General features: G+C 40.7%; 1 protein-coding gene across 3 annotated transcripts in view; it reads right to left on the bottom strand.

Moving 5' to 3' along the window:
• SPHKAP (SPHK1 interactor, AKAP domain containing) overlaps positions 1–25,062 on the bottom strand; it is a 114,860-nt gene that overhangs the window by 23,183 nt on the left and 66,615 nt on the right. For all 3 annotated transcript variants that reach the window (XM_054585579.1, XM_054585580.1, XM_054585581.1), the window contains exons 5-8: positions 11,950–12,009; positions 10,264–10,398; positions 6,502–6,757; positions 916–4,684 (exon numbers count right to left, since the gene is read on the bottom strand). In XM_054585579.1, the coding sequence (XP_054441554.1) occupies positions 916–4,684; positions 6,502–6,757; positions 10,264–10,398; positions 11,950–12,009 (4,220 nt within the window). The remainder of the gene's footprint in view (positions 1–915; positions 4,685–6,501; positions 6,758–10,263; positions 10,399–11,949; positions 12,010–25,062) is intronic.

Raw genomic sequence — 25,062 nt, 5'->3', positions numbered from 1 at the left:
TTCATGAAGTTTTAGTAAGAATTATGAAAATGTCCCTCAGAGAGTAGCCTAAAAATATCTTCAGGATGTGACATGTCCCTACCTCCAAGCCAAATTAGGAGTGCCTGTGTCACCTACCTCTCCCTGTGAGTGAGTCGGTAGGGACTCTTTCACAGGGAATTATATTCGATATTTAGTTATTGTGACACATCAAATTTCATGATAACAACTCTGAGATTAGAAAATGTGATCTAAATATGACTAGATTTTCCTCTTTCAAATCCTGGGAATCTTGTGTGTCAATAAGATCCTTGCACTATTCATAAGAAGTTTCTCTTGGGAAACTCATCTCCTGGAATTAAGGCAACCCTGTACCCTAACCCCAACCAACAATGATAACCATGAGGCAAATATTTATTGAGTGGTAAGCACTTAAGGATCCTCTTATGATGTTGTTGTTATTGTTGTTGTTGTTGTTGTTACTATTATTATCCCCATCTACAGGTGGGTAAACTGAGGGAGAGAGATTAGGGAACTTGCCAAAGGTGGCATGGTTACAAGGTTAGTTAGTGGAGTTCATGTTCTATAACAATTCTTTATATTGCTCCACAAAGAAAAATATATTTAATATTTAGGAGACCTTATGTTTTGGAGGCAAAGCTGTCTCTTGAATTTCTAAGGCTGATGATTCCACGTTTTTTTCCCCTGTTATTATTGGAAAGCAAATGAGAAATCCACACCATGAGCTGAGAGAATATGTGTTTGGGTCATTACATGGAACAAAAACCCAAGTCAGTTGGAGGCTTTATTCATGTATTTACAAGATTTTTGAAAGTCCCCAGGTTGTACCTATGTTAAGCACCGCATCAGTGCCATTTTAGTCAAAATTGTGTAATGAATTTTATGTAACTGCAGCCTCACAGACCACTCACTCACCTGCGGTTCTGGCAGGCCCTCTTCTTAGCGTCTCCACCCCTCGCCTCATCTGGGACTCTTTCTTCCTTCAAATGCTCCTCTGCTTCTTCTAGGGGGCTGCTTTTGGGAAGGATGTATTCAGGTTCGCCAACGCACTCTTCTCTCTGATCGATTTCGATCTGAATTAAAGGCACTTCCCTTGAGCGAAGCGATTGCCTGGTGTGGTTTATAGGGACACCACCGCGGCACAAGGAAGTTTCCTTTTCAGAATCTAAGCTAAGAGGAGTAGCTTTGCTTGGAGAGGACCCGGGGGCATGCTGGTTTTCGGTACCACAGTCTTTCCTCTGGTAATCAATAGATTCCTGGACAAGAAGAATTGGCCCACTTTGCACTCTGCTTGAGGTTAATCTTTTTGCACCCTTGTCCATTTGCCAGGGAGAGCCACCGGAAACCGGCTCAGCGTGGGCTTGGCCGTCATCCGCTATAATTTTGTTCTTCCGCATGAGGGCCTCGATGGAGTTTGCCCACGTCTCATGAATTAACATGGTTGTGATCTGGTCAGTTCCACCCCTGCGATACAAGCAGGAATCGGACTTGCAGAGCCCGGCCGAGGAAGCACCGGTGACCGGCTGTACGCTCAGGAAGTCTCGCTGGCTGTTTTGAGCAAAGCCATCTAAGGAGTTGGCTTTCAATGGCGCGTTCACTGTCAGCCGGGCGCCCAGGGCTCTGCTGTCCGGCATAGACGACTGCCTGTAACACAGCGGGGACCTCGGAGACGGTGACAGTAAACCAGCTGCCCAATCCTGGCTGCTCCGCCTGGAGGAGGTGCTGTCTCTGCTCTCTCTCTCGATGTCCCTCAGCATGTACCTGTAGAACTCCTCCGTTATGCTCTCGGTGCTGGACTGCTTGGAGGGGCAGCTCGGCCTCACACTGAGGTGGTCGCCTCTCCGGCACGCCTGCTGCACCGCTGAGTTCACAATGCTGCTGGCATTCTTGCCTGCGTAGTAATCCAGCAGTAACTCAAATCCTCGTCCTTCATTCTCCATCTGGTTCACCATGAACCTGGAAAACTCGTCGGTGATGCTCTCACAGCTGGACTGCTTGGAGACAGAGCTGGCCCTGCTCCCCGGCTGGCTTAGGGTGCTCATTAAACCCAGGCTGCTGACATAGGCCCTGGCGCCGGCGTCCTCCTCCGCGATGCTCTCGCAGCTGGAGGCCTTCCGCCGGGCCCACCTGTCTCCGCTGTGCAGGCGATTCCGAGGAAAGCTCTGGGCTTGCCAGGTACCGTCCACCAGGGAACACTCGGTTAGGTTCACGATCTTGGCTGCCACTTCGTTTGCAAAGATATTGACAGAATCTGGGATGTCGTCGAGGTTCATCGACTCGTCCACAACCCTGTTCATCAGCTTCTCTTTAAGCTCCGGGTGCTCATCCGTTTTCCTCTTGATCTCGCTGAGCCGTGGCGGCTTGTGTTTCCTCACCGAGGCCCCGCTGGCCTGGCTCTCCTTCTTCCTCTTCAAGGATCGGCAGGACACGCTCGGGGTAACCAGGAACTCATTCCCTCTCTTCCATGCACAGAACCAGGGTTGTTTTCCGTTTGAGTTGTCAAGGCAAATTGCTGCGATTTCAGTTGCCATGGAGACAATGGTCTCTGCTAATTCTTCGGCGAAGTCTGTAATGCAGTATTCCTCTGTATGTTTTGTCCGTAGCGCGGACTGAGCAGGAAGCGGCAAGTCATTCCCTAACAAGGACGGATTAACTTGACCTTCATTGTTTAGAGGCGAGGCACAGTTGTACGTTGCTTGGATGTTTGGACTGAAGCTGTCCTCGCAATCCTGGGAACCGCTGCCGTACTTGGTGGCTGTCAGGGTCCCCTCTCCCTCTGAAGAGGCGTTGCATTCATTCTCACTGTGACTTGGCGTCTGATGAGGGTTTTTTATAGCCTTTCCCATGGTTCCTTTCAGGTATATTCTCTTGGGGGATATTTTAGCAGTGGAAGAACCGGACGCTCTGGCAGCACAAGAGAGTTCAGACTGCTGCACGGGGCTGTGGAAGAGGCCTGGCTTTGCGGAGCCCATGCTGTCCTGCTGAGGAGACATGGCACCCACGAGGTCATCGATAACAAGACTAGTGCTACGTGGACGAATAAGTGGATGGCTGCTGTAGTATTCAGTGGCTTCTGTCCATGCCTGACTAGCAGCCTGCTCAGGTGCCCAGTTGCCTAGTTCGGTTTCCCTCCAACCAATGGTCTCCTTGGAGAGACCGGTGGGAAATTCACCGTGCTGTACAATATGGCTCATCTTCTTGAACGTGAAGCACATCACATTGAAGAGCAGTTGGTTTGTACTTTCCATTAACGTGTCCATAGTTTCAGAAGAACGCCTGCCGCTGTTGGGGTCTGATATTTTATTTTGCTGGTGAACTTCATCAATGGAGTGCTTCAGGATAATGTTGGATAGGGCCTGTGCCAGTTCATTTCCGAGGTCATTTTCTGGGCATGAGCTCTGAGGCTTTGAAGCAGCTTCCACGATTCTTCGGTTCATCGATGCCGTGAGGTCTCCAATGCTGCTGTAGATGTCCGGCCTTGTTAAAACCAGAGCGGCCTCCTTGAACAATGCCTCTGCAATGGCTTCCTTTCCCAGCTCCACGTCCCTCCCTGTTGCTAAATTAAAAAGTGAGGGGATTGCTGCAGAAGACTCAGCTGCAGACAAGACTCCACTCCAAGCCTCAGGGCACTTCACCTCTGCTGTTTCACCCAGGCCACAGACGGCAACGGCACTGGCCACCTGAGTCATGCCACACAAGGCAGATGGAAATGAGTATTCACTGATGGCAGGTTCCTTGAGTACTTGGGATGCCTGAATCTGCAGCGGTTCATTGCATCCCAGTGGATGGTTTGAAATAAGGGATTCTTGCTCCATTTTCAGTCTTTCTGTGGCCTGAGGACTGGAAATAGTACCAATCATGGTGGCCGCACATGCTAATGCCACTTCTAGAGCACTCTGTGGGTGTCTGCCGGCGCTCTCTCCAGAGGGGTCGCCTGAGGTTTCAAAAGAGACTTCCATCTCAGAACATGAAGAGATGCCTGGCTCCGGGGCAGCATTGCTGCCATCTGGACTCTGAACAATGACAATTTTGGGGAGCTCATTCCATGACCGAGAGACCATGATATCTTCTGTGGAACAGCCACTGGGGAGCAGAGCACTTCCTACAGAGACACTGACTGCGGATTCTTGGGGTGGTGTAGGCTGAGACTGGGATAATCTAATAAATGCATCTTGCAGCACAGATTCTGCTAAATTTGTGGCATACTCGCCGGTTGTGGCTTCTCCATCTTGTGTGGGAAGAAGAGAGCTTGGTCTGTCTTCATGATCTTCTGGCCCTGAGCTGTGGCCACGCTCCACGACAGCCCCACGGGCACAAGGTCCATCTTGTGTGAGCACCCTGGGGAAATAAGCGTTGCCTGGAATACACCGTGCCTGCGGTGTTTCTGCCCGACCTAGGACATTTTCTGAGTAACGGTAATCTGTGGCTGTCCTCCTGGTCTCCACAGCCTCACCTTTCCGCTCTGATAGTTTAGCTGATGGATCTACACCCTGTGAAGTTGTGTCTTCTGCTACTTTTTCCAGAGATCCTTCTGTTTTAAACAATGTTGTATGGTATTTGCTAATGCATTTGTTTTCCAAAGTATAAAGGGACTTTTCCTTATTGTAATTCCATTCATCCTGAGTGATTTCCTTTGGCTTCTTACTTTCCATAACATTGGCTGAAACATTTATATTCTCACAACCTAGTGAAGAGAAAATGAAGACCAGTATTACTTTTTGAATAGCAGGTTCTCATGAGTCCAACATAATTATTTTCTAAAAATGCTTGAAAGCATCCAGCATCGTTTTACCCCCCAAATAGCATTTGAATACTTCCTTAAGAAAAATGAACCTGAAAGTCTTCTGTGTTTCATTATGGAATTCTGCCCAGAAAAATTGGTTTCAATGCAGCAAAGAAATACGAGTGTTCTAGTGGGAGAAGAAGGCTTTTGGGAGCTGAGAGTTGGGGAAACTCTCCATTTTTCAGGGGAAAGTAACCCAAAGCTTCCCAGTGAGTAAAGAGGGAGGAGGGGGGATGTTTACAGCAACCTCAACAGAGGGTCTTGTTAAAAAAATTTGCTCAGAAGTTTACATAAGACTTGCCCCAGGGACAGTAACAGCAACCTCTACGGCGTCCACTCCCAAGGCTAAGTGTGGGTAGGAAGTCCATTGTTTACTGAACTCCATTTATAAGTCAATAGAAAGAGTGAATAAATGAATGCTAAGCACTTTCCTGGGTCATTTTCTCCTTTCTTCACATTAGTAATAGTATAATATATTCATATATTACATAATGACATTTCAGCCAGTGCCAGACCATTTCCATGGCAATGGTCCCCTAGGATTATAATGGAGATAAATTTTTTTTTATCATCTAATGACATTGTAGCCATTGCAATGTCATAGCACAACTCCTTCTACTTATATTAAAAAAAAAGTTTGCTGTAAGACTATGCTGTGTCATACCTACAGCAGCCTCATTCATATGAACATATTTTGTGTTTACCAAGTCTTTTGATTGCACCATTTGCTTTTGTTCCGGATTTAGTCTCATGTTGTTCTGTACAATAAAATGCTATACAGGCTATAGCGTAGGAGCAGTAGGCTATACCATATAGCTTAGGTGCGTAGTCGGCTATAATGTCTAGGTTTGTGTAAGTGAACTATGATATTTGCATAACAATGAACTTGCCTAACAATGCATTTCCCAGACACATGATGACCTCATATCACATCATATCAATTGTAAGTATAATAGTGCTATAGGAACTATTATACGCCCAAATTATAGATAAGGGCTCAGAAAGACTAGGTAACTGGCCCAAGATTCCACAGCTTCAAGGATGATATATGTTAGGATTCAGGCCAGTTCCACTTGCTTCAACAAATAGGTGGCTCTGATGGACATTTTAGGGACATTAACTTTCCTCCCTGTGATAGTCTCCATATCTTGGCAGGCAGGAGGATTTCCCTTTTTTTAAAAAAAAAAAATTAAATTCATTGAGGTGACATTGGTTAATAGGGTCCTGTAGGTTTCCCGTGTACAGCACTAGGGTACATGGTCTGTATATCGCATTGTGAGCCCACCCCCCAGTCAGGTCATCTCCTGTGACCATATATTCGGCCCCCTTTACTCTCTCCCACTCCTCTACCTCCTTCCCTTTGATAATCCCCATACTGTTGTCTGTCTGTATCTTACCTGAGCAAATAATTTTTAACAAAGGAGCCAAACACACACAATGGAGATATGAAAGGGTTTCCCTTTAAAACACAGATGTCCTTCAGCAGCCCTCGGGCACCTTTAGGGAGGATGGAGCCACCTAACCATTAAGTGTAAGTGCATCAGTCAGCGTCTCCCCCAGCGTCCTCGTCCCCTCTTTCCTTCCTAAACTCAGTTAGTGAAGATTGTGATGTGTCAGCTGAACTGACATGGCCTGAAACTTTTCTAAAATTGCACGCAGACATTTTTATAGGGTAACTAATTTCAGAATGCACATTTGTTTTATCGGAGATTTCTCACCGTTCCTATATTCTTCCACCTCGCTCTCCTCTTCCAGGTGCTCAGAGGCTGTGAGAAAGTCTTCCTCGATGGAAGACAGGGAGCAGTTTGTGTCATCCTCCACTTTCAAGATGTTTGTTTCCAGGTGGAGCTGCCGCTCCTGAACCAGCTCCAGACCAATCAAAAATTTGTTGATTTCAAAGATGATGCAATTGGTACTGTTTGGTCTGTTCCCTCTCGCACACTGGACCAAGCAGATATCTGGCAGCCAAGGGTACTAAACGTGGAGAGAGAGGAAAAAAGCCATTTTATTAAAAGAGAAAATAGAAAACTATTGACTCTGACCTTTCTTCTACCAATTTCTCCTCTTAGGACTGGGGACCTTTAAAATATCAATATTTGGAAGATCTTCTGAGCTTATCTTGATGAAGTACTTGAAAAAAATTCAAGTGATGTTTGGGAACACAGGGTACCTAGGGGAAAATTTGACAGAGGGGAAAATAGACCAGTTGTATCACATATTTTTTTTTCTTCTGTCAAAGCAAAAACTGCCCTGGGCAAAGTTAAAAAAGCAAGAAAGACTTTTTTCAAAGCTATTAAAATAGGGGAGAGAGGCCAAAACTGAGTTGGACCACAATTCCACTGAAACAGAAGGCAATTGGGTTTTTAAGAGCTGGTATAGAAGAATTGTGGTCCATCTGTGCTCAATAAATGGCTTTAAAAAAAGGTAAACTTATTTTTGTGTCTTCATGATAGGAGGTACTTTTGCAAACTGGAGAAAACCCCCCAAAGGCCTAAATTATTTTGTAAGTACCACAATCCATATGTTTTTATACATCAGCAATGTTGAGGTAGTACAGCAATGCTGTATCTCATCTTAGTCAACTATTGTCAATACCTGCTTATTTATGGATATTCACAGCTTAGCTGCCTTGTCCATAAAAGTTGCTTACCTGTTAATCCAAAAGTGAGGATGGAGATATTGGCAGAGGCCACGCGAGATGGATTAACTGGGGACATTTGAATCAGTCCCAAGGGCATATTTAATGCTCCCAAGGGCCCTGTGAGGAAGGCAGCAAACAAGCCACTCGGCCCCTTGGACCCAGGAAGCTGTGGCACCAATGATGGATTTTGGTGGTCCACTTAAAATTTTTAGTAGTCCACATAACGAGTTACCTCGCTTCTCTTAACTTTAGTTTTCTATTCTATAAAATAAAGATAAAAAACTACCTTTTTCCATTCTCAGAGACTAGTCATAGTGATTTAATGAAATAATATTTATTCAATGAAGTAGTAATACTTAATGAAACAATATTTATTAAATATGAAATAAATTTATTTCAAGTTTAATTAGCTTAATAGTTTAAATATATTAGTTTAATATATTTAATAGTGGATACTATTAAATACATTACAATGCATACAAATGCAGTGGATACAAATGCATACACAGCTACCCATGCATACATGTCTCAAAAAACTGCTGAATACAAGCCAGTGCGCCCCAAGCAGGGAGAAGGCACAACAGATACCTTTTCTTCGTCAAACTGCCCTCAGTAGAGTCTTAAGAAAAGACTCTAAAAAATCTTAAGAAAAATAATCATTACAACAGCCAATGGTCAAGTAAAATACTAAGGGGGAAATACAAGTAACATCAATTATTTTCCTACAGAAAAACATTTTTCCGAGATGCATATTCTGTACGATAAACCTACTCCTGTGGCTGTCCCTTCTATGAGATGAAGACATCATTCCACTAAGCAAGCCTGAGTTTGAGGGGGTCCATGTGCAACGCCCCCATCCTTTCCAAACTGCCCATGTCTTCTGTGGAAGCTGGATCTTTGTTGGCTGGACCAGGAGGCGGAGGGGAGAACTGGAAAGGATATGGGAATTGGAATCCAACACACCTGGCCTGCAATGCCGGCTCTTGCACTTGAGACGTGTGTGACCTTGAAAGGACCAGTTAGCTTTTCAGAGGGTGAAGTGATACACATAGGAAGGGAGGGGGATCCTTGGAAAAAAGCAGTGTGAAGTGTTTCTGTGGTAGCTCACAGGCTATTTTGATAGCGCTTGGAAAAAATATGCGGAATTTTAAATGTGCTTTCGATAGACAGTTAGATAGACAATGTTCAATGATCTACTCTTCTCTTCCTTAATGGACATCTATGCTGCTTTTGTGACCAAACAGCATTCAACCTTCTTTTGGTTTTCAGACCCTGTGGGATGCCGTTTTCCAGCCTACTCACAGTTCAAGCGATTCACATGAAGTTAACTTACCTGCAAGTCCAGAGGTGATCATGTGACCCAGGGCTGGCCAATCTGATATGGCATTCCCCAGGCCACAGTGCTTGGTTCAGAAACAGGCACACGACAAATGAGAGCCAATAGGACATAATGAGACTTTTGCTGAGAACCCCCTGGATGAGACATTCACTTTCTTTTGCCCAACTTGAACCCAGAGGGATATTGCCTCCTAGTGCGAAGAGCTTGCCTGATAATGGGGTAAACAGAGAATGCAGGAGAGGGACCACAGAGAAAATCCAAGGCTGATGACAGTGTTCAAATCCCTGTGTATAACCTACTTATGGGTTTCTTTTCTTACATGGGAAAATGCATTCTCTTTCTGTTTAAGTCAGTTTTCTATCATGCTTAATTAGAAATCCTAATGGATAGGCCTGGTCCAGAAACATTCTTAAAACTCAGGTTTGTAAATTACTTTTGGTCATCACGATTTTGTCTAATATAAGGAGAGGGTATTTAGAGCCATTTCTTGTTCTCTTTTCAGATGATTAATTTTCTCACTAAGGAAGTGTATTATTAGATTAACCTTGAGGAATTTTTTCTAATCTTGATTAACAAAGTAAGATGGGCTGTTTGTACAGGAGTAGAGCAAGAAACAGTGGATGGGTCCCTAAATTTTTTGATATTTTGAAAGACTGAAGAATAAAGTATTTAAAAATTTTCAGCAAAACTAAACCCAAGGAAAAAAGTTTGAAGGAAAATAAATACTCATTATCTTAATTGGTAGCTACCACTATCCATGTATCTTATTTGAGAAAATTAGCAGTTTCTTATATAGTAAAAAATTTATATTTATTAGAAATCTTTTATACTTTTTCTGTAAATTGATAAAAGTTAATTATTTAATTTTTCTTCAAATAAAGAGTATAAAATGATTTATCTAATAACAATGGACATCAATGTGTTGAATGAGAATAATAGCATTTAATTCCTACTTTATCTTTAGTAACATTCTTTTCTTCTGGAAATTACATTCCTTGGGACCAGGAAACTCCATTTGTATCCTGGAAGCTGCTCTCTTGTATTTATTATTTGGCAGTTTGGTGCATCCTAAGAAATAAGTACCATCCAGAAAGAAGAAACTGGGATTCAGGGACCACATAATATGAATTAGAATTTTGGTATTGTTCTTGAAACAGAAGATGAGTTTGTTTTTATTACTCAGTAGGCAGTAGAAATCCAAGGTAACCAATCAATGCCTAGTGTGTCTGCTCTGGTTTTAGTGCCACTTAGCACCATGAACTTGAGAAAATAGTAAATGTCGGGAGTTGATGTAAAGGAAGGTCTGTTGAGCTTTACATGGCAACAGTTAGGAGAAATGCAAATGAACTGTTCAAAGGCTTTTTATTTTTATGTTATAAGGGTTTATGTGAGGTATGTATTTGGGGTTCATACTGATATTTGCCAAGAGCCAACCATAGATAACTTATTACTAGTGAATAGATGTGAATAAACAGTTTATCAAGAGCTTATACATCTTACCTGTGAAACTTTAAAATCTGCCTGGAGATTTCCAGATGTTAACCCACTGAGGAGGACAATTTCATTTTCTTTTGGTTTTTGGACATTCATGGAGCTGATAAGTTTTGGGAGATCTGGTGACACGCTGACCAATTTCTATAGAGCAAGAATCTTTATTAGTTTAGATGACTTCTTTTCACTTTCAAAACTCTATCAGAAAAATATTTTACTCGCAAAAATAATATACTTATATAACTATTAATATTATAGATACTTAATCTACTAAAATTATTACTTAGAAGAGATTGTGTGAAATTGAAGCATAAAGGTTTAGATTGGACTATAAAAGTCTTTAAACACAAAGATTAAGATAATTTTAGTACTCAATTTCCAAAAGTAAACATTTAATAATTACTGTCACACCAAGGTATATTTAATAGTTTAGAAATTTTTTTCTCTTAAGTCTTGGAGTAAGAGACCTGTTGACTAATATTCATCTGTTCTAATAAAGTCAAAAACAATATTAATAACAAAATAATTACTAGCATTGCTCTTGCTCTATGTAGTAGGCACTAAGGTAAAGTCTGTACACATGTGTATGTTATAATTTACCACATTTAATCCCCACAATACTCTTATATTGATTAGGTACCAGGTTTTTTTTTTTTTTACTCTCAAGTAACCTGAGGCCCAGAGAATAAGATTAGTACCTCATGTAAGTGTATGTAGCTAAATCAGTGCCACAGTATCTGCTCTTAGTCTCGAATCACTCATAAATCTCCAAACACACAGTTCTTAAGTTGTCAACTTGCTCTAGCATCTATCTTATAGAAGGACTCTGCACCATAAGTCTATCAAATAAAATCATATGTACAATTCATTTTGAAAAGCCTTCCAGTGCTACACAGATAAATGATATCTGGAGTTCTGTGGAAGGTTTCTGATCAAACATTTTCAAGGAAAGCATTACAAGAGTAAGTGAGCAATTACAGGTCTACTGTCCTGTGATAATCAAGCTGCAATTGGTGCACTATTATACCTTAAAAGCATTGTACCAAATAGTGAGATCGAACCATCTTCAGCTCTGGGCATAAAATGATAATCATATCACACCAATTATTCTTCCTGTTGTGTCCACAGGGTCCAGTTCAAAGGACCGAGTGAGCCTTCAAGGTCCTGCGTGCTATCAAGGATTTACATTAGGACCTTTCCAACTCGGGTGATCTTACAATATTCAGCTACTGCAGAGAGCAGAACGTTTGAGTCCCAGATAAGAGTACAGCTACAGAAGCAAGGTTAGCAAAAAAACATTTAATGATGAAAAAGCGCAGGAAGCAGCAGCCCTGAGAGCTGGAGGAAAGGGCTGCTGGTATCCAGCAGGTTTTGGAAAAACCTTGGCGAAGTCATCTCAGACAGAGTGCTTGAGAGTGGAGAAGGGGGGAGCAGAAAAAGCCACTTTAAGGGATGGGTGGGCAGGACAAAGTGCCTGCTTGGAGAGTAGCCCTGTCTCCTGGGAAAGCAAGTTTGATAATATAAGGCAGACCAGCTGTGTGGTCAGGTGTAGGGGAGGGGTCCGGGCAGCGGGCTGTGAGGAAACCATCTGATGAAAGAGTCCCCTACAAAGTGAGCATCATTTAGAGATGAAGTCTTGTTGGCTCTCAGGTCAGTGTCGCTGCCCTTGTAAGGAGCATGTGGGGAGCCCGTTACCTGCTGCAGGTGCTCCGCGCTGCTCTCATCCTTGTTCACATCCAGGTTCACAAAGCAGACCTGGGAAAAGGGGCAAAAAGAGGCAGTTAAGTGAAAAACCTGGTGGTTCTTTTTGAAGAAAGCAGGAATCAGTTGGGGACCAATGATTTGAGAGTCCTGCACATTTAAAAAAAGCTGATTGAACAGAGGCAGCCGTCTTCCCTTTGGGTTTCTGTGCAGGCCTCTATACACCAGTCATAATTCCCACTGATCCCACCAAATGCCCCCTTCCTTTCGTGGCCCAACAAACAAAGCTTTCTCTTTGCATTAGAGTCAATGTAACAGTCACAACAAAATCTCCAGGTTCACAAAGGGTTCTCAAACGTCATGGAATAGGAAAAAAGACTCGTCATACTCTGAACTTCTGTTTGTATTTGAAATAAACATGGCTCCCCATTTCCCTGAGAAGACAGACAGTACGAGATACCGCTCTTGCTCTCAGCGAGTTCTAATGTGTCTGTGGCCAGAACACAGTGCTGAAACCATGAACGCGTTCTTCCCAGGAGTGACGGGGGTTGTGTGTGCCAGTGGAGGAAGTGGGGAGAATGGGCTCATCACAAATGAAACTGCAGAGGAGGCTGGATGTGAGGTGAGCTTGGAAGGGCGGCAGGACACACACAAAGGCAGAGGAGAGAAAATGGCACAAACAACAAAGGGATGATTGTTCCCTAGTCAGCGCCTGCTCAGTCGTGATAAGAGGCTCTTGGTTCTTGGTTCAAGGTGAGGAGAAGAAGACAGAGGCTGTGAAGTCCAAGGCAAGAGGTACCTCCTAGAAGAACTCCAAAAGTGAGATTAAAGTTGTGAGCAAAATGCCTTTCTTTTTCCACAGTGAAGATTCTGGGTATGATTCAGTAAACTTCTCAAAGAACTGGATGAAACAAGAACTCATAATTCTCTCATAGATCCCTTGTGCAATAAGAGTGCAAGACCAAAGCGTTAGATGCAATATTTCCATCTCTAAAAGTGAGGCTACTCCCTGTGTTATTACAGGAGGTTACAAGGAAACTTTTGGTAATGAGAATTTGAAATGAGTTTCTGGAGGGTGAGTGTGAGTGTTTTATGTGACAAAAATATTAAAACTTGGGACAAAACTTTAGGTTCTATGAGCTGAGTAGTGAAAGGAATGCTTAGGGTCTGGCCTCTGAGGCACTAGCCACGGGAATAAGACGCAAGCACTCTTTGTTAACTCTTCACGTCAATCTGAAGTGATGCCGGGGAGTTATCTGTAAGAAGCCCATGTGTGCACATCCATATGTGCCAAATGACCCATGGAAAGAGCTTTTAAAAAGTATGTGTGCTCATTTAGATATCTTTTCCCTTGAAAATAGTCTACTTTCCTTCAGCCTTCACTGGGTTGTGAATTCATGAGGGCAGGCCTTGCTCACCATTGTATTTTTAGTGTTTAGCATGGCCCAGCATTATGCTGGAGCTCAAGGAATACTTGTGCTAAATGTATATATATAAATGAAGGGGAGGTGCTGTCTCAGGTGATAGGTGTAATAATTACTACCCTGTAATAATTATTTCCCTTATTTATGTAGTGAATTCCAATGTAGTCAATAAACAAAGCTTTCTTCTAGTAAGGCTATAAGGGCCCAGGTAGAGAAGTTACAGGAGAATTAACTGGACTAATATCAATCCACTTATTGATACTGTTTAAAGTACTAAGATTGATTGGAAGTTAGAAAATAGTCCTGGGGATGTAAAGGATAGCATAGGGAATGTTGTTAATAATACTGTTACAACTATGTGTGGGGCTAGGTGGGTAATAAAATTACTTGGAGTATAAATTTGTAAATTATGTAAATGTCTATGTTGTACACCTGAAACTAATATTGAATATTAACTGTAATTAAAAAAGAAAAAAGAAAAGAAAAGAATAGTACTTAGATTGGCTTTTTTGTTCCATGAATAAGGATTTGTTAAAAAGGAGAAAGAGGCAAAAAGTTAAGACCAATCATTAGTAATAAATACACATAAAAGCTTTTAGTGTTTTCCTTGGAACGGGACCTCCTTTCTCTTCACATAAAGAACATTTCCTGTTGTGTCTGCACATGGCCTTGTTTCAACCATCTGCAGACACACTCCGCCAGAAGCAGATGAAAACATCTTCACCGAGAGAACACAAGCACCTCCTTCCCTGCCCCCTTAGCAGAGCTAATTTTGTGGTTGCCCATAACTTTCACATTCCAATGCCTCTCTTCTGTCACTATTATGGTTTTAAAATGAAATGTCATAGGAATAAGTATCACTGGGAAAATGATGCCAGTTTGTGATTTTGGCTTTTACATAATCTAAGTCTTCGATGTAAAGTTTTATTATGTAAAGTTACTTATACATAATATAACTCTTAATGTCCATAGTTAATTTGTTGTCTTCTCTGCTTAGTATTATGGGTTATTCACTCAAACAGTATCGAGTATTTGTTTTACTTGTAAGTCTCTTTCATAAATGGAAAACCATGTAACTACATTTAAAATTTCATAATAAAATTTTATTAGATAGTGATATAATATATATTTGATTAAAGGCTTCTATGAGAGAGAGAATAACAAGAAAACAAGAAAGAATAGTTTGAAGTAGATTATAATTCATAGCAACTTTTGTGAGTTCACTGTATTTAATAAATGGCTTGATTTCAATACAAATTAAGTCAGACAAAAACAATAATTATTATGTTATATAAAAATTTCAGTTTTGACTTTTTTAATTGAAACCACAGGAAAAGAAGTGATGGTTATTGTCAGGGTTAAACCGTATTGCATGCGGACAGTTTTATTTTTTCATGTATTCATTTTAGTCAGCACTTTAGATTCTTCAGATGGTCAAATGTGACCTTTGAGAAATACCATCACTTTATGCTTCCACCAAGGGCAAGTTATTGTGCAAGAAGTTATATGACAGTGGGATCCTTAGCCCAGAATGTGGGACTTTTGACTTCCTCCCTTGGGCATTTTTTCGTATCTCCTGAAGTCAGCTAAAATCTATTAAGAAAATCATTCTTATGGAGATTTTGCTTGTAAAGATGAACAAAAAGCATGAGGTCAAATTGCCTTTAAAATCTAGGCATTTGAATGTTTACTATGACCAAATATATATTTATGCTTTATCTTCAAAGAAACCCAATTCCTTCTTTCTGCAGCTTCTAACAGGGCAAACATCTGGCCATGTGGTGATGATAAGATCTCTTCTGTGATGGTATTAAAATGCTGAACCACGAATCTTCTAAAGAAAAATTTGTCTCCTTTCTTCTCCCAACCAAAAAACTTCTGCTAGACTCAGGACCCAGGACCAAAATTATCTCTTAAAGAATATGACATTTTTCTCTGATTGGTACTTTAGGCGGATGACAACTAAAATGGCAATTTATACATCAATGTTGCCATGCCATGTTGCTGTCAGACATTCTGGAACACACTGATACTGCATTTATATCCAGTTACTCTTGCTTTGGAATGATTGCAGTAATCACACAAGGAAAATATAAAAAACTGTAGAGACTCATGTCTGTAGTTTGGGTAGCTCGATTATTTTGGAGTAGAGGAAAAGCAATTTAAACACAAAAGTACTAAGAATAAATGATAGTGAGTCTAATTTTATTTATTTAAAAATTTTTAAAATGTAAATTAATCTAAACTAGACATCTAACTAGCATTTCTCATATGTTGACAGCCAAAATTGGAAATAACTCCAAACTTTACCTCTCCAGGATGCTTCAGGTATCCCTGAGTAAACACTTCGTGCCTCTTTAATAGTTAAGCAATGATGCAATCCCATTAGTATAGGTTAATATGTGAAAAACAAAAACAGTAGCAATTACTAAATACACATCCTGGGTGATGCTACACAGGGAAGTAAACTGATTATTTAGAAAATTCCATCCTACATAAAACTTATAATGTAACAGTGGGGGATTGTAATGGGGGAATTGTAACCCACTCTGTCATTCTTTTGATACTCTTTCTGTAAACGTTGACTCTGACTAATATGAAGCTTGTAGATAAACAGCATGTTTGCCCAAGAATCCTAGGAAATAACTTAAAAAGATAAAGACTCCCACCTTCAGGTATTCCAGCTCTGGGAGTTTTGCTGATCTCCAAACATAAAACTAGGGTGACATAAAATGAAGATGATGCAAACCAGGATGATGTACACCAGACCATTGCTCGCCCAGTTTTCAGGTCTTTATTACAATGGACTGTGCCAGCCTGCATGTAGAGAACTTTTCAACCCCTTTCCCTTGATCTCTTTGATCTGCTTTTCCTCTTCCTCCTTATAAAAACTTCTACTGGCACTAAGATGTTAAGATGGGCTTTGAGACAAGAGTCTCCCATGTTCTCAGATTGCTGGCATGTGAGTGAACCACTTTCCTTCTCACCAGCACCTGTCTCATGAGTTTGGCTTTTGTTGGGGCAGGTAGCTGGATTTGCATTCAGTTATATTAATGGGGAAAAGGTACTTTCCTTTTTTTGAACAAAATTATCCAGATGGACTATGCACACTGATGAAGGCACCAGGAAGTTGTTGTCAGTTCCATTGCATTGGTTCTCTAAGAACCACTCTACTTGGTTTGCTCTAGGTCTACCTATGAAGCCATTAACTCCAAGGCAGGCATTACAATTACTATCCCTATAGCTTGGTTTCCTGGGGCCCTTCAGAGACTTGTGAATTTAAAATGTTCTAACAGACTGACAAGTGCTTAGAACTGAGCTGCTTTTTAGATATATCACCATTAAACCTCTGCACTTAAGCTCTGATTGTGCAATCGAGTGTTCAGGATGGATGACTCAGCTCTTCAGACACTTGATATTCCCTAACCACTTCAAAAGACATGGGCAGCAATAGGGCAGTGAGCTCAGTCTTTTGTTTTGTTTTGTTTAAAGCTTCATACTTTGATGGTTCTGACTTTCATCATTGAGACACCCATTAATCTGGCCTCATCATTTACAGAAAAAATTTAAAAAATATCACCATAGTTTCCTGGTTGAGACTTAAAATTCCAGCTTCCAGTTGAAGGATACTGTGAAATGCCTATTTGTAGCTTTTGGAAAGCCTCAAAAAGACACCCCTCTCTGAGCAAGAACCGACAGCACTTTCTGGGAAACGCTAATTGGGCTGTGAAGTTCATTCTTTTGTAATGTCCAAACTGCATCATCATACCACATTTGTTGCAAGCTAATGTTTCCTCACGCTAAAGGAAAGCAGAAGACGGCACAAAAAATATTCTTGGGCTTCAAATAGCTCCCGTTGAATAAATTTAAATTTCACTAGAAATAAATAAGAAAACAATAAAAAATGACTTTCTGAAATAAAATGTAAATTTATGTAGAAAATGTTTTTCAGTCTTTTTATTGCAGTATAGAATAATAGAATTTTATAGTAGAAAGTGCACTTAAAAATTACCCGATTCAACTCTCTTTTCTGTAAGGAAATGGAAACCTAGATAAGCAAATGATGCCAAATCCCCTAGTTAGTTCATTCGTTCATTCGTTCATTTGTTCACTCATTCATTCACCTACTCACTTATTTATTTATTCATTTAAAGAATATTTATAGGGCAGCTCTTCTGTTCCTATTGAGCTAAGTTACTAACATACAACAGTAAATCAGAGTTATATGTGGCAGTTAGTATATTAAGTCTTATTACCCTGTCCTAGGTGGAATGAAAATCTAAGGTATAAAAGGTGATTTAACGAGATTGTGGAATAAAAGGAAGGCTAGAAGATGATTAAAGGCAAAGGAAATGTAAGCACATATATCTCTTAGAGTCACCAAGTCAATGGGGAGGGAGAGATGGAGAAGATGGGAGGGAGGTGATAAATAGCAGAGTAACTGAAAATTAGCATATTAAAGCTAAATGGAAAACAAAGCAAAATGATAGTATGACCGTGAAATATCAGATTACCGAGGGTGCCATATATCGGCTCCTGGGATTTTTTTTCCCCCCTGGGGGAAGGTTCATTTCTACGGCATTGATTTTCTTCCACCTAGAGAGGAAGCTCCAAGGAACAAAGCAGTGGTGGGGGTGGGGGATGGATTTCAAGAACTTACTATTGCTTCTGACGGCAACTTGGAGGTTCTGTTGCCCCACTTGCTTTCGCTGTGAGTGTACAGAGGATTCATAGTGGTGACAGTGGAATGAATGGAATCTGACTTGAGAGCTCAGTTCAGATGCCACAAGGAGCTCAGGTGCCTTTCCTCAGCAAGTGCTATATTCATACTGATGACAGCTGATGGCACTGGGTCCCCAGGGGTGGTAGCTGGTCTGCCCTACACCCTGCTGTTGTCTCTGACAGCACTATGCTCTTATCCTTCACCGCAGTTATCACAGCTTGCATAAACTTTGTTTAATTATTTGCTGTCTTTTTTCCCAACTAGAAGGCAGACAGATACAGAGTGGGACCGCTGTCTCTCAGTGCTCACCCAGCATCTATCAGAGTGCATCGCACAGCACATGTTCCCCCAGTAGCTGCTGAATAAGTGAAGAATGACCAGGTCACAGATGAAGACAGAGAGATCTTGAATTGTCCATATTAAATGCCCCATTTTGGCTTAAGCCTGTGTTATTTTGGACTATCACTTTCAGCCTGATTTGATCGGGAACTCTGTCATAATAAATCTTGGCACGATCTGGCGGGACCAGCTTTCCCCAGGCATTGAGCTAGCGATTCTCATTCTTTTTTACTTGATAGTGTCTTAAAATGTCTTTTTCACTTTGAGTATGAACAAGATGATAAATAGGCAAAAAAAAAAAAAATCTCTGCTCTTTAGGAAGTATTACATGACAGCATGAGCCAGAGGAAATCATACTTCCCCAGCAAGCAAAAGCATGAGTAAAAGCTTGTTTATGAAGTATTGACAAATATGCTTTTAAGCCAATTATCAGGTAGCTTTGAAGTATGAGCAGGCAGGATCTCCTTCACATTCCCTGTGGCCTGCCTTGGAAATGCTTCTTTTCCTTGGAATGTCTGCATGTATGGGTTCAGGCATATCTTAAGGTGGGACGTTCTAGCAGTATTGCCGGGAGTAGCTTAGATGGTCCCCTTGGTTAGAAAATAAAATAAAATAAGAAATCACCAGGGCTCAACGAGGCACATTTGACATGTTTAATGGAGTAAAGAAGTCTCATCAAATAGCCACATTTGACAACCTAAGCAATGTTCTCAACTGCCACTGTAACAATGAAGAAGAGACATAACTGAAAAGAGGAGTTGACTTAATTTTGTTCCACTTCTTTCTTTAAAAGTATCTTATATACTATAGATGGAGAAAATACTCTCATGTTCTCTACAGATATTCTAAAATTTCTTAAAAGTATGCTACTGAAAGAGTATCGTAGGAGCCATGCTTTGATTAATGAATATTAAATAAACCTTTTTATTCATACACATTCTATTATAAACTTAAAATATCTTGACATGATATCATTGAACTTATGCTATTTTATTGAAATGATAGTAATACAACTTTCTAATGCGAAGCAAAACTTAAGCAAGGCTGTCTTTTTCAAACTATGTCCCTCCCTACTGTTCTCGGTTACTACATACGTATTTAAACTCCAAATCTCATGAGTGGTTTCATTCATTCCTTGGGGAAATACTTGACTGCCTGTGAGAGTAATAACTGTGAGAAAAGTCACAACTGCAAGGGAGAGTCCATGGTCTTCAGAGATTGTGTGACAAAGGACATCGAACTGATAAAGGAGAAGGAAGACTTCCTGCGGAAATGAACTTGGAATCAAGACGTGAACGTGTTAGAGGTGATGGGGGTGATGGAGGAATGACCGGGGGGAAGGCAGGAAGGCAGGGGAGCATCCCAGGTAAGGAACTGGTAACATTTGGGGGTTTTGTAACAAGAGAGAGAATAGCACAGTTAAGAAATTAAAAGAAAGAGTTGTTGGAATGTAGGGAGTTAGCAGATGGATGGGGGATGGGATGTGAAGCCAGAGGGATGAGGCTTCATATTATGCTGGAATTTGGAGGGGATTTTAAAGAACCCTGAACACAATGGAAAGCCAGTGAAGAGAGAGAAAGACCCACGGATGAGGGGAAGTTGACATAATCATGTGTTTTAATGTGGGCAGCTATCACAAAAACCATAAACTGGGTGACTTATAAACAACAGAAATGTATTTCTTAGTTCTGGAGTCTGCAAGTCCAATAGCAGGGGGCAAGGACGGTCAGGTTCTGGGAAGAACCCCTCTTCAGGTTGCAGAAGGCTGACTTCTCCTGTGTCCGCACGTGGTGGAGAGCAGAGCAGAGGCAACAAATTTTCCCTGGACTCTTACAAGGGCATTAGTCTCATTCATGAGGGCTTTATTCTAAAGACTTCATCTAGTTCTAATTACCTTCTCATACGATCACGCTGGCTACTGGTCCACTTTTCACTGATGCCTGGTTATGAAATTGATTTTTAGTAATGTCACAGCTGAAGAGTTTTCATCTTATTATATTCCAAAAAGAGACTGTGTTTTTTGCTCCTGATGTTCATGCATGAAGTGCCTACAATACTGGATCTAGCTGTGCGTGAACTACGCCACAATGAAATGAACTGCTCGTGCCTAAGGTTTCCATCTCCTTTTATAAGGAAGAAAATGAGTCTTCAGGGAAAAGGTAATTAAATACCTACAGAGCTTGAACAATTTGATATTCATACACAGATCCATTAGAAAGAGTTAGACAATTTACAGGCACTCAGTTGAGACCCCCAGAACGAAGATGGTAGCAGACACTTTTCATAAATGTGTTCGCTGGGCCAGACACTTGCTCCCCATAACATTGCTACACAGAAGATTCTCTTATGATCTCCAAAATACACGCGAGGAGCCTGAGGCACAGAAAGGTTAAGCTGTGCAGCCACAGAGCCGCTGAGTGGTAGTCAGGGTTCATTCCCAGGCAGTCTGTCTTAGAGGTCTGTGCCATGCTATGCTCTACTGTTTTGTTAGAACCGTGTTTATTACATGCTATACTTTATATAACATGCCATGTTATATCTAAGTCTATATTATATATGGTATATTTAATGTTATGCTGTTTTTCCCTTTAAAAAATTAAGACAATGATAAGAGAATAAACAATAGAAAATAAAAATAAACAGAGGCCCCCAAAACTTTTTCACTAAGAATTAAAAACCTCAAAAGCTTTTCAGTGAGCATGATTTTCTCTATCAAAAACAAAAAAACAAACAAAAAAACTCCTATAAGCTGTTTATAGATTTCACAAGCCTGGCTACAAATTCTATAATAAAATTCTTAGCTAATCACAAGAGCAACCCAAAACCTATGTTACTTTTTTAAAAAGTTGTATATCTACTTTTGTCTTCTAAGAATATTTTCATGCTGTTAAAAGGACTTTAATGGTTACATAGATTAAATATTTCAAGAAGAATTCCTATCATTTTAATAATAAAGGAATATAAAAGATATAATGCTATGCTGTTTTTAAAGAATAGTGGATTGGTTAGATTCTCAGAGATTTTATTCTGATTAAGAATTAGATACATTTTCAGCATTTTGTTTTAGTAGTTAATGAGTTGGGGTTTTTTTAAAACCTTGGATTAGTGATAAGAATATGATAGTTGCTTCTAGGACTTTACTATATTTGCAGTTACATCCATCATGTTTCTTTGAGGATTCTCTCCATAAGGAATCTAATGTTGGGCTCAATTAATGGTTTGGACAAAGCTGCAAAAAACCAGAAGGAAGAGCCAGGGTGGATGGCAGAGCTTGGGAGGTGTTCCCCAGCGAGGGGAGGGGGCACTTCACCTGGGGAAGCAGCAACCTTCTCAGGAAGGGCTCTGAGTTTGACGGGTGGCTGTGGAAGGACCAGGGGGAGACGCAACTTCATTACCAAGAGCAGCCGTGAGAGGGGCAAGCAGCAGCCTTTTCTCCAAGAGCAGAGCACAGGTTGAAGCTGGTGACAAATGTTCCACGGCCACACTGGATTTGGGACCAGCCAGTGAAATCTTCCCAGCACCATCAAATTCTCCATTTTGATATATGTGCTTCAAATATTACATATGTGGATATTCTTTTCTTAGTGTTAAACTTTCTCTATAGAACATAATGATAGAGGATATCAATAGCAAGCATGATGGACTCTACTATTTCTAATGGATGTGTACATATGGATAGCATGATCAGGAATAAGGACTTAAGTCAATTAGCTTTACCATTATTTTATTATTATTATAAATACTCTTATTATTACTGCTTGGACTCTCGGTTTTACCTATGACCTGGTAGATAAGAAGGTATAATATGTGATTCCAACAAAGATTTTTGCTTGGCAACATCTGCCCAAGTTGGGCTGAATATCCAGCAAATGAACTTTCTTGAAAAATAGCATTAGCTGTGGCCACTCCAAAAAAAAAAACAACAAAACACCAAAACCAACCCCCCCACCAAAAAAACCACTTTTCCTTGAAAAATTAATGGACCTTATAGAGACTGAATCTAGACTCCAGCCTCATTAACCCTGATATAATGGATATCAGCAGAGCTTGCCAACTGGCACTTTCAGTCCAAAATTAGCAAATATCCAGCTTGAAAATATGTTTAGTGTGGAATAAGTTGTATTTTTAGTGAAATCAATGTAGCATTAATCAATCAAATGATTTCATATTAAATAATCTGAATTTTTAGTCTTTGTTTTTTACTTTTTTTTTTAAACAAAGGAAAACCCTGGGACAATAAGACTACATTTCTATGTGGTGTAATTCCTCAGACCCTGTTAAGTGTGACGTGTGCCCCCCTCTTCCCCAGAGCGTCCATCACTTCCTATTGTATCCTGGTCACTGAGGTCTAATGGCAAATGTCCTTTGTCACTGTTGATTGGATGGCATTCTTTTTAAAGTAGAGAACTTTGTCTCTGTTCCAAGATCTGTACCAAAAGTGGAAAAATAAAAATGCCAAGACTGAGTTTTGAGAAAAATGGCAGAGAGCCCATTTCTTTGTGAAGGTATGTACTGGATCTACATATTTATCAGGCAAATTGTGTTTGTCTTCCAAAGAAACAGGACTTCTGGTCAAGATGGAGATGTAGGTAAATATACCTCCTTTCTGTGCACAACTATAGCAAAAAGTACAGCTACACTATGAAACAAATATCACCCAGAACTGTCAGAAAATTGAGCTGTGTGGAAGTCTCACAACCAAGGATTTAAAGAAGCCACATTTCTCCAGGCCGGTAGGAGGGGCAGGGACACAGTGGTGCAGAGTGGCACTGAGACAAGAACCAGCAGTTCCACATCCACATGTGGTGGATAAAACATGGGAGGTATACCTCGGGAGTGAGGGATCCCAGCCCCGATTCAGATCACCCAGCCCAGGGTCCCCGTGCCGGGAAGATAAGTCCCTATAACTTCTGGCTGTAAAAACTAATGAGGGTTGAGGTGACAGAAGAAGCTGCATCTTATTAAAGGGCCTGCAATGGACTTCGGACTCACAGGGACCCACCCCCTTGGGATTCCAGGGCAGCAGCTGGAAGGGCACCAGTGGCAAACGGGGAGGAAGTGAAGTGAAGTAGGGAGATCGTTTACTCCCAGGCAAAACTCTAGAGACCAGGCAGAGGCATTGCCCCTCTGTGAGCCCTCGCCTGCACAGAGCAGCAGAGTGGTGATGTTGGTTGCCCTGCCCTGGCAATTACCTAAGACTCCACCCCATACAACTTAACAGGTACTCTCAGACTTGCAGTCAAAGCAGCTCTTACCTAATACACAGAAACAAACACAGGGAGGTTGAGAAAATGAGGAGACAAAGAAATATGGCCCAAATGAAAGAACAGAACAAAATTCCAGAAAAATAACTAAATGAAATGGAGATAAGCAAACTATTAGATGCACAGTTGAAAACACTGGTAATAGTGATGCTCCAAGAACTCATTGAGTACTTCAGTACTATAAAAAAGAAATGAAGTTTGCATTAAATGAAATAAAGAAAAATCTACAGGGAACCAACAGTGAAGAGGATAAACCAAAGAATCAATGATTTGGAACACAAGGAAGGAAAAAGCGTTCAATCAGAACAGCAGGAAGAAAAAATAATAACAAAAATGAGAATAGGCTTAGGAACCTCTGGAAAAACTTCAAATGTACCAACATTTGCCTCATGGGGTGCCCTAAGGAGAAGAGAAAGAGCAAGAAATTGAAAACTTATTTGAAAAAATAATGAAAGCAAACTTCCCTAATTTGGTGAAGGAAATAGATGTGCAAGTCCAAGAAGCACAGGGAGTCCCAAACAAGATGGACCCCAAACAAGACAACACCAACACACATCATAATTAAAATGCCAAAGGTTAAAAATAAAGAGAGAATCTTAAAAGTAGCAAGAGAAAAACAGAAAGTTAACGACAAAGGAGTTCCCATAAGACTATCAGCTGATTTCCCAAAAGAAACTTTGCAGGCAAGAAGGGACTGGCAAGAAGTATTCAAAGTGATGAGAAGTAAGGACCTACAATGTGGATTATTCCATCCAGCAAAGCTGTCATTTAGATGGGAGGACAGATAAAGTGCTTCCCAGACAAGGTAAAACTAAAGGAGTTCATCATCACCAAGCCGTTATTATATGAAATGCTAAAGGAAATTATATAAGAAAAAGAAGATCAAAATGATAACATTAAAATGGCAATATATTCACAACTATCAATAACTGAATACAAATAACAAACTAAGCAAACAGGCAGAGCAGGAACAGAATCATAGACATGGAGATCATTTGAAAGGTTATCAGTACAGAGGGGTGAGGTGGGAAATGGGGAAGAAGGTGCCAGGATTAAGAAGTACAAATTGGTAGTTACGGAATAGATGAGGGGATGTAAAGAACAGTATAGGAAAAGGAGAAGCCCAAGAACTTATATGCATGACCCATGGACATGAACTAAGGGGGGGATTGCCTGAGGGAATGGGGGGTACTGGGCAGAGTGGAGCAAAGGGGAAAAATTGGGACAACTGTAATAGCATAATCAATAAAATATATTAAAATAAGAAAACAAACCCCCCCAATCATTAAATAATATTATGAAACAATCCATCATTTAAAAAAACTATACAGGTTTAAAGGAAAGATGCATGATGAAA

Source organism: Pteronotus mesoamericanus, unplaced genomic scaffold (genome assembly GCF_021234165.1).
Source record: "Pteronotus mesoamericanus isolate MK-2021 breed Mesoamerican mustached bat unplaced genomic scaffold, CSHL_Meso_final contig_90, whole genome shotgun sequence".
NCBI classification, from domain to species: Eukaryota; Metazoa; Chordata; class Mammalia; order Chiroptera; family Mormoopidae; genus Pteronotus; species Pteronotus mesoamericanus.
This window is presented reverse-complemented; position numbering and strand designations above follow the sequence as displayed.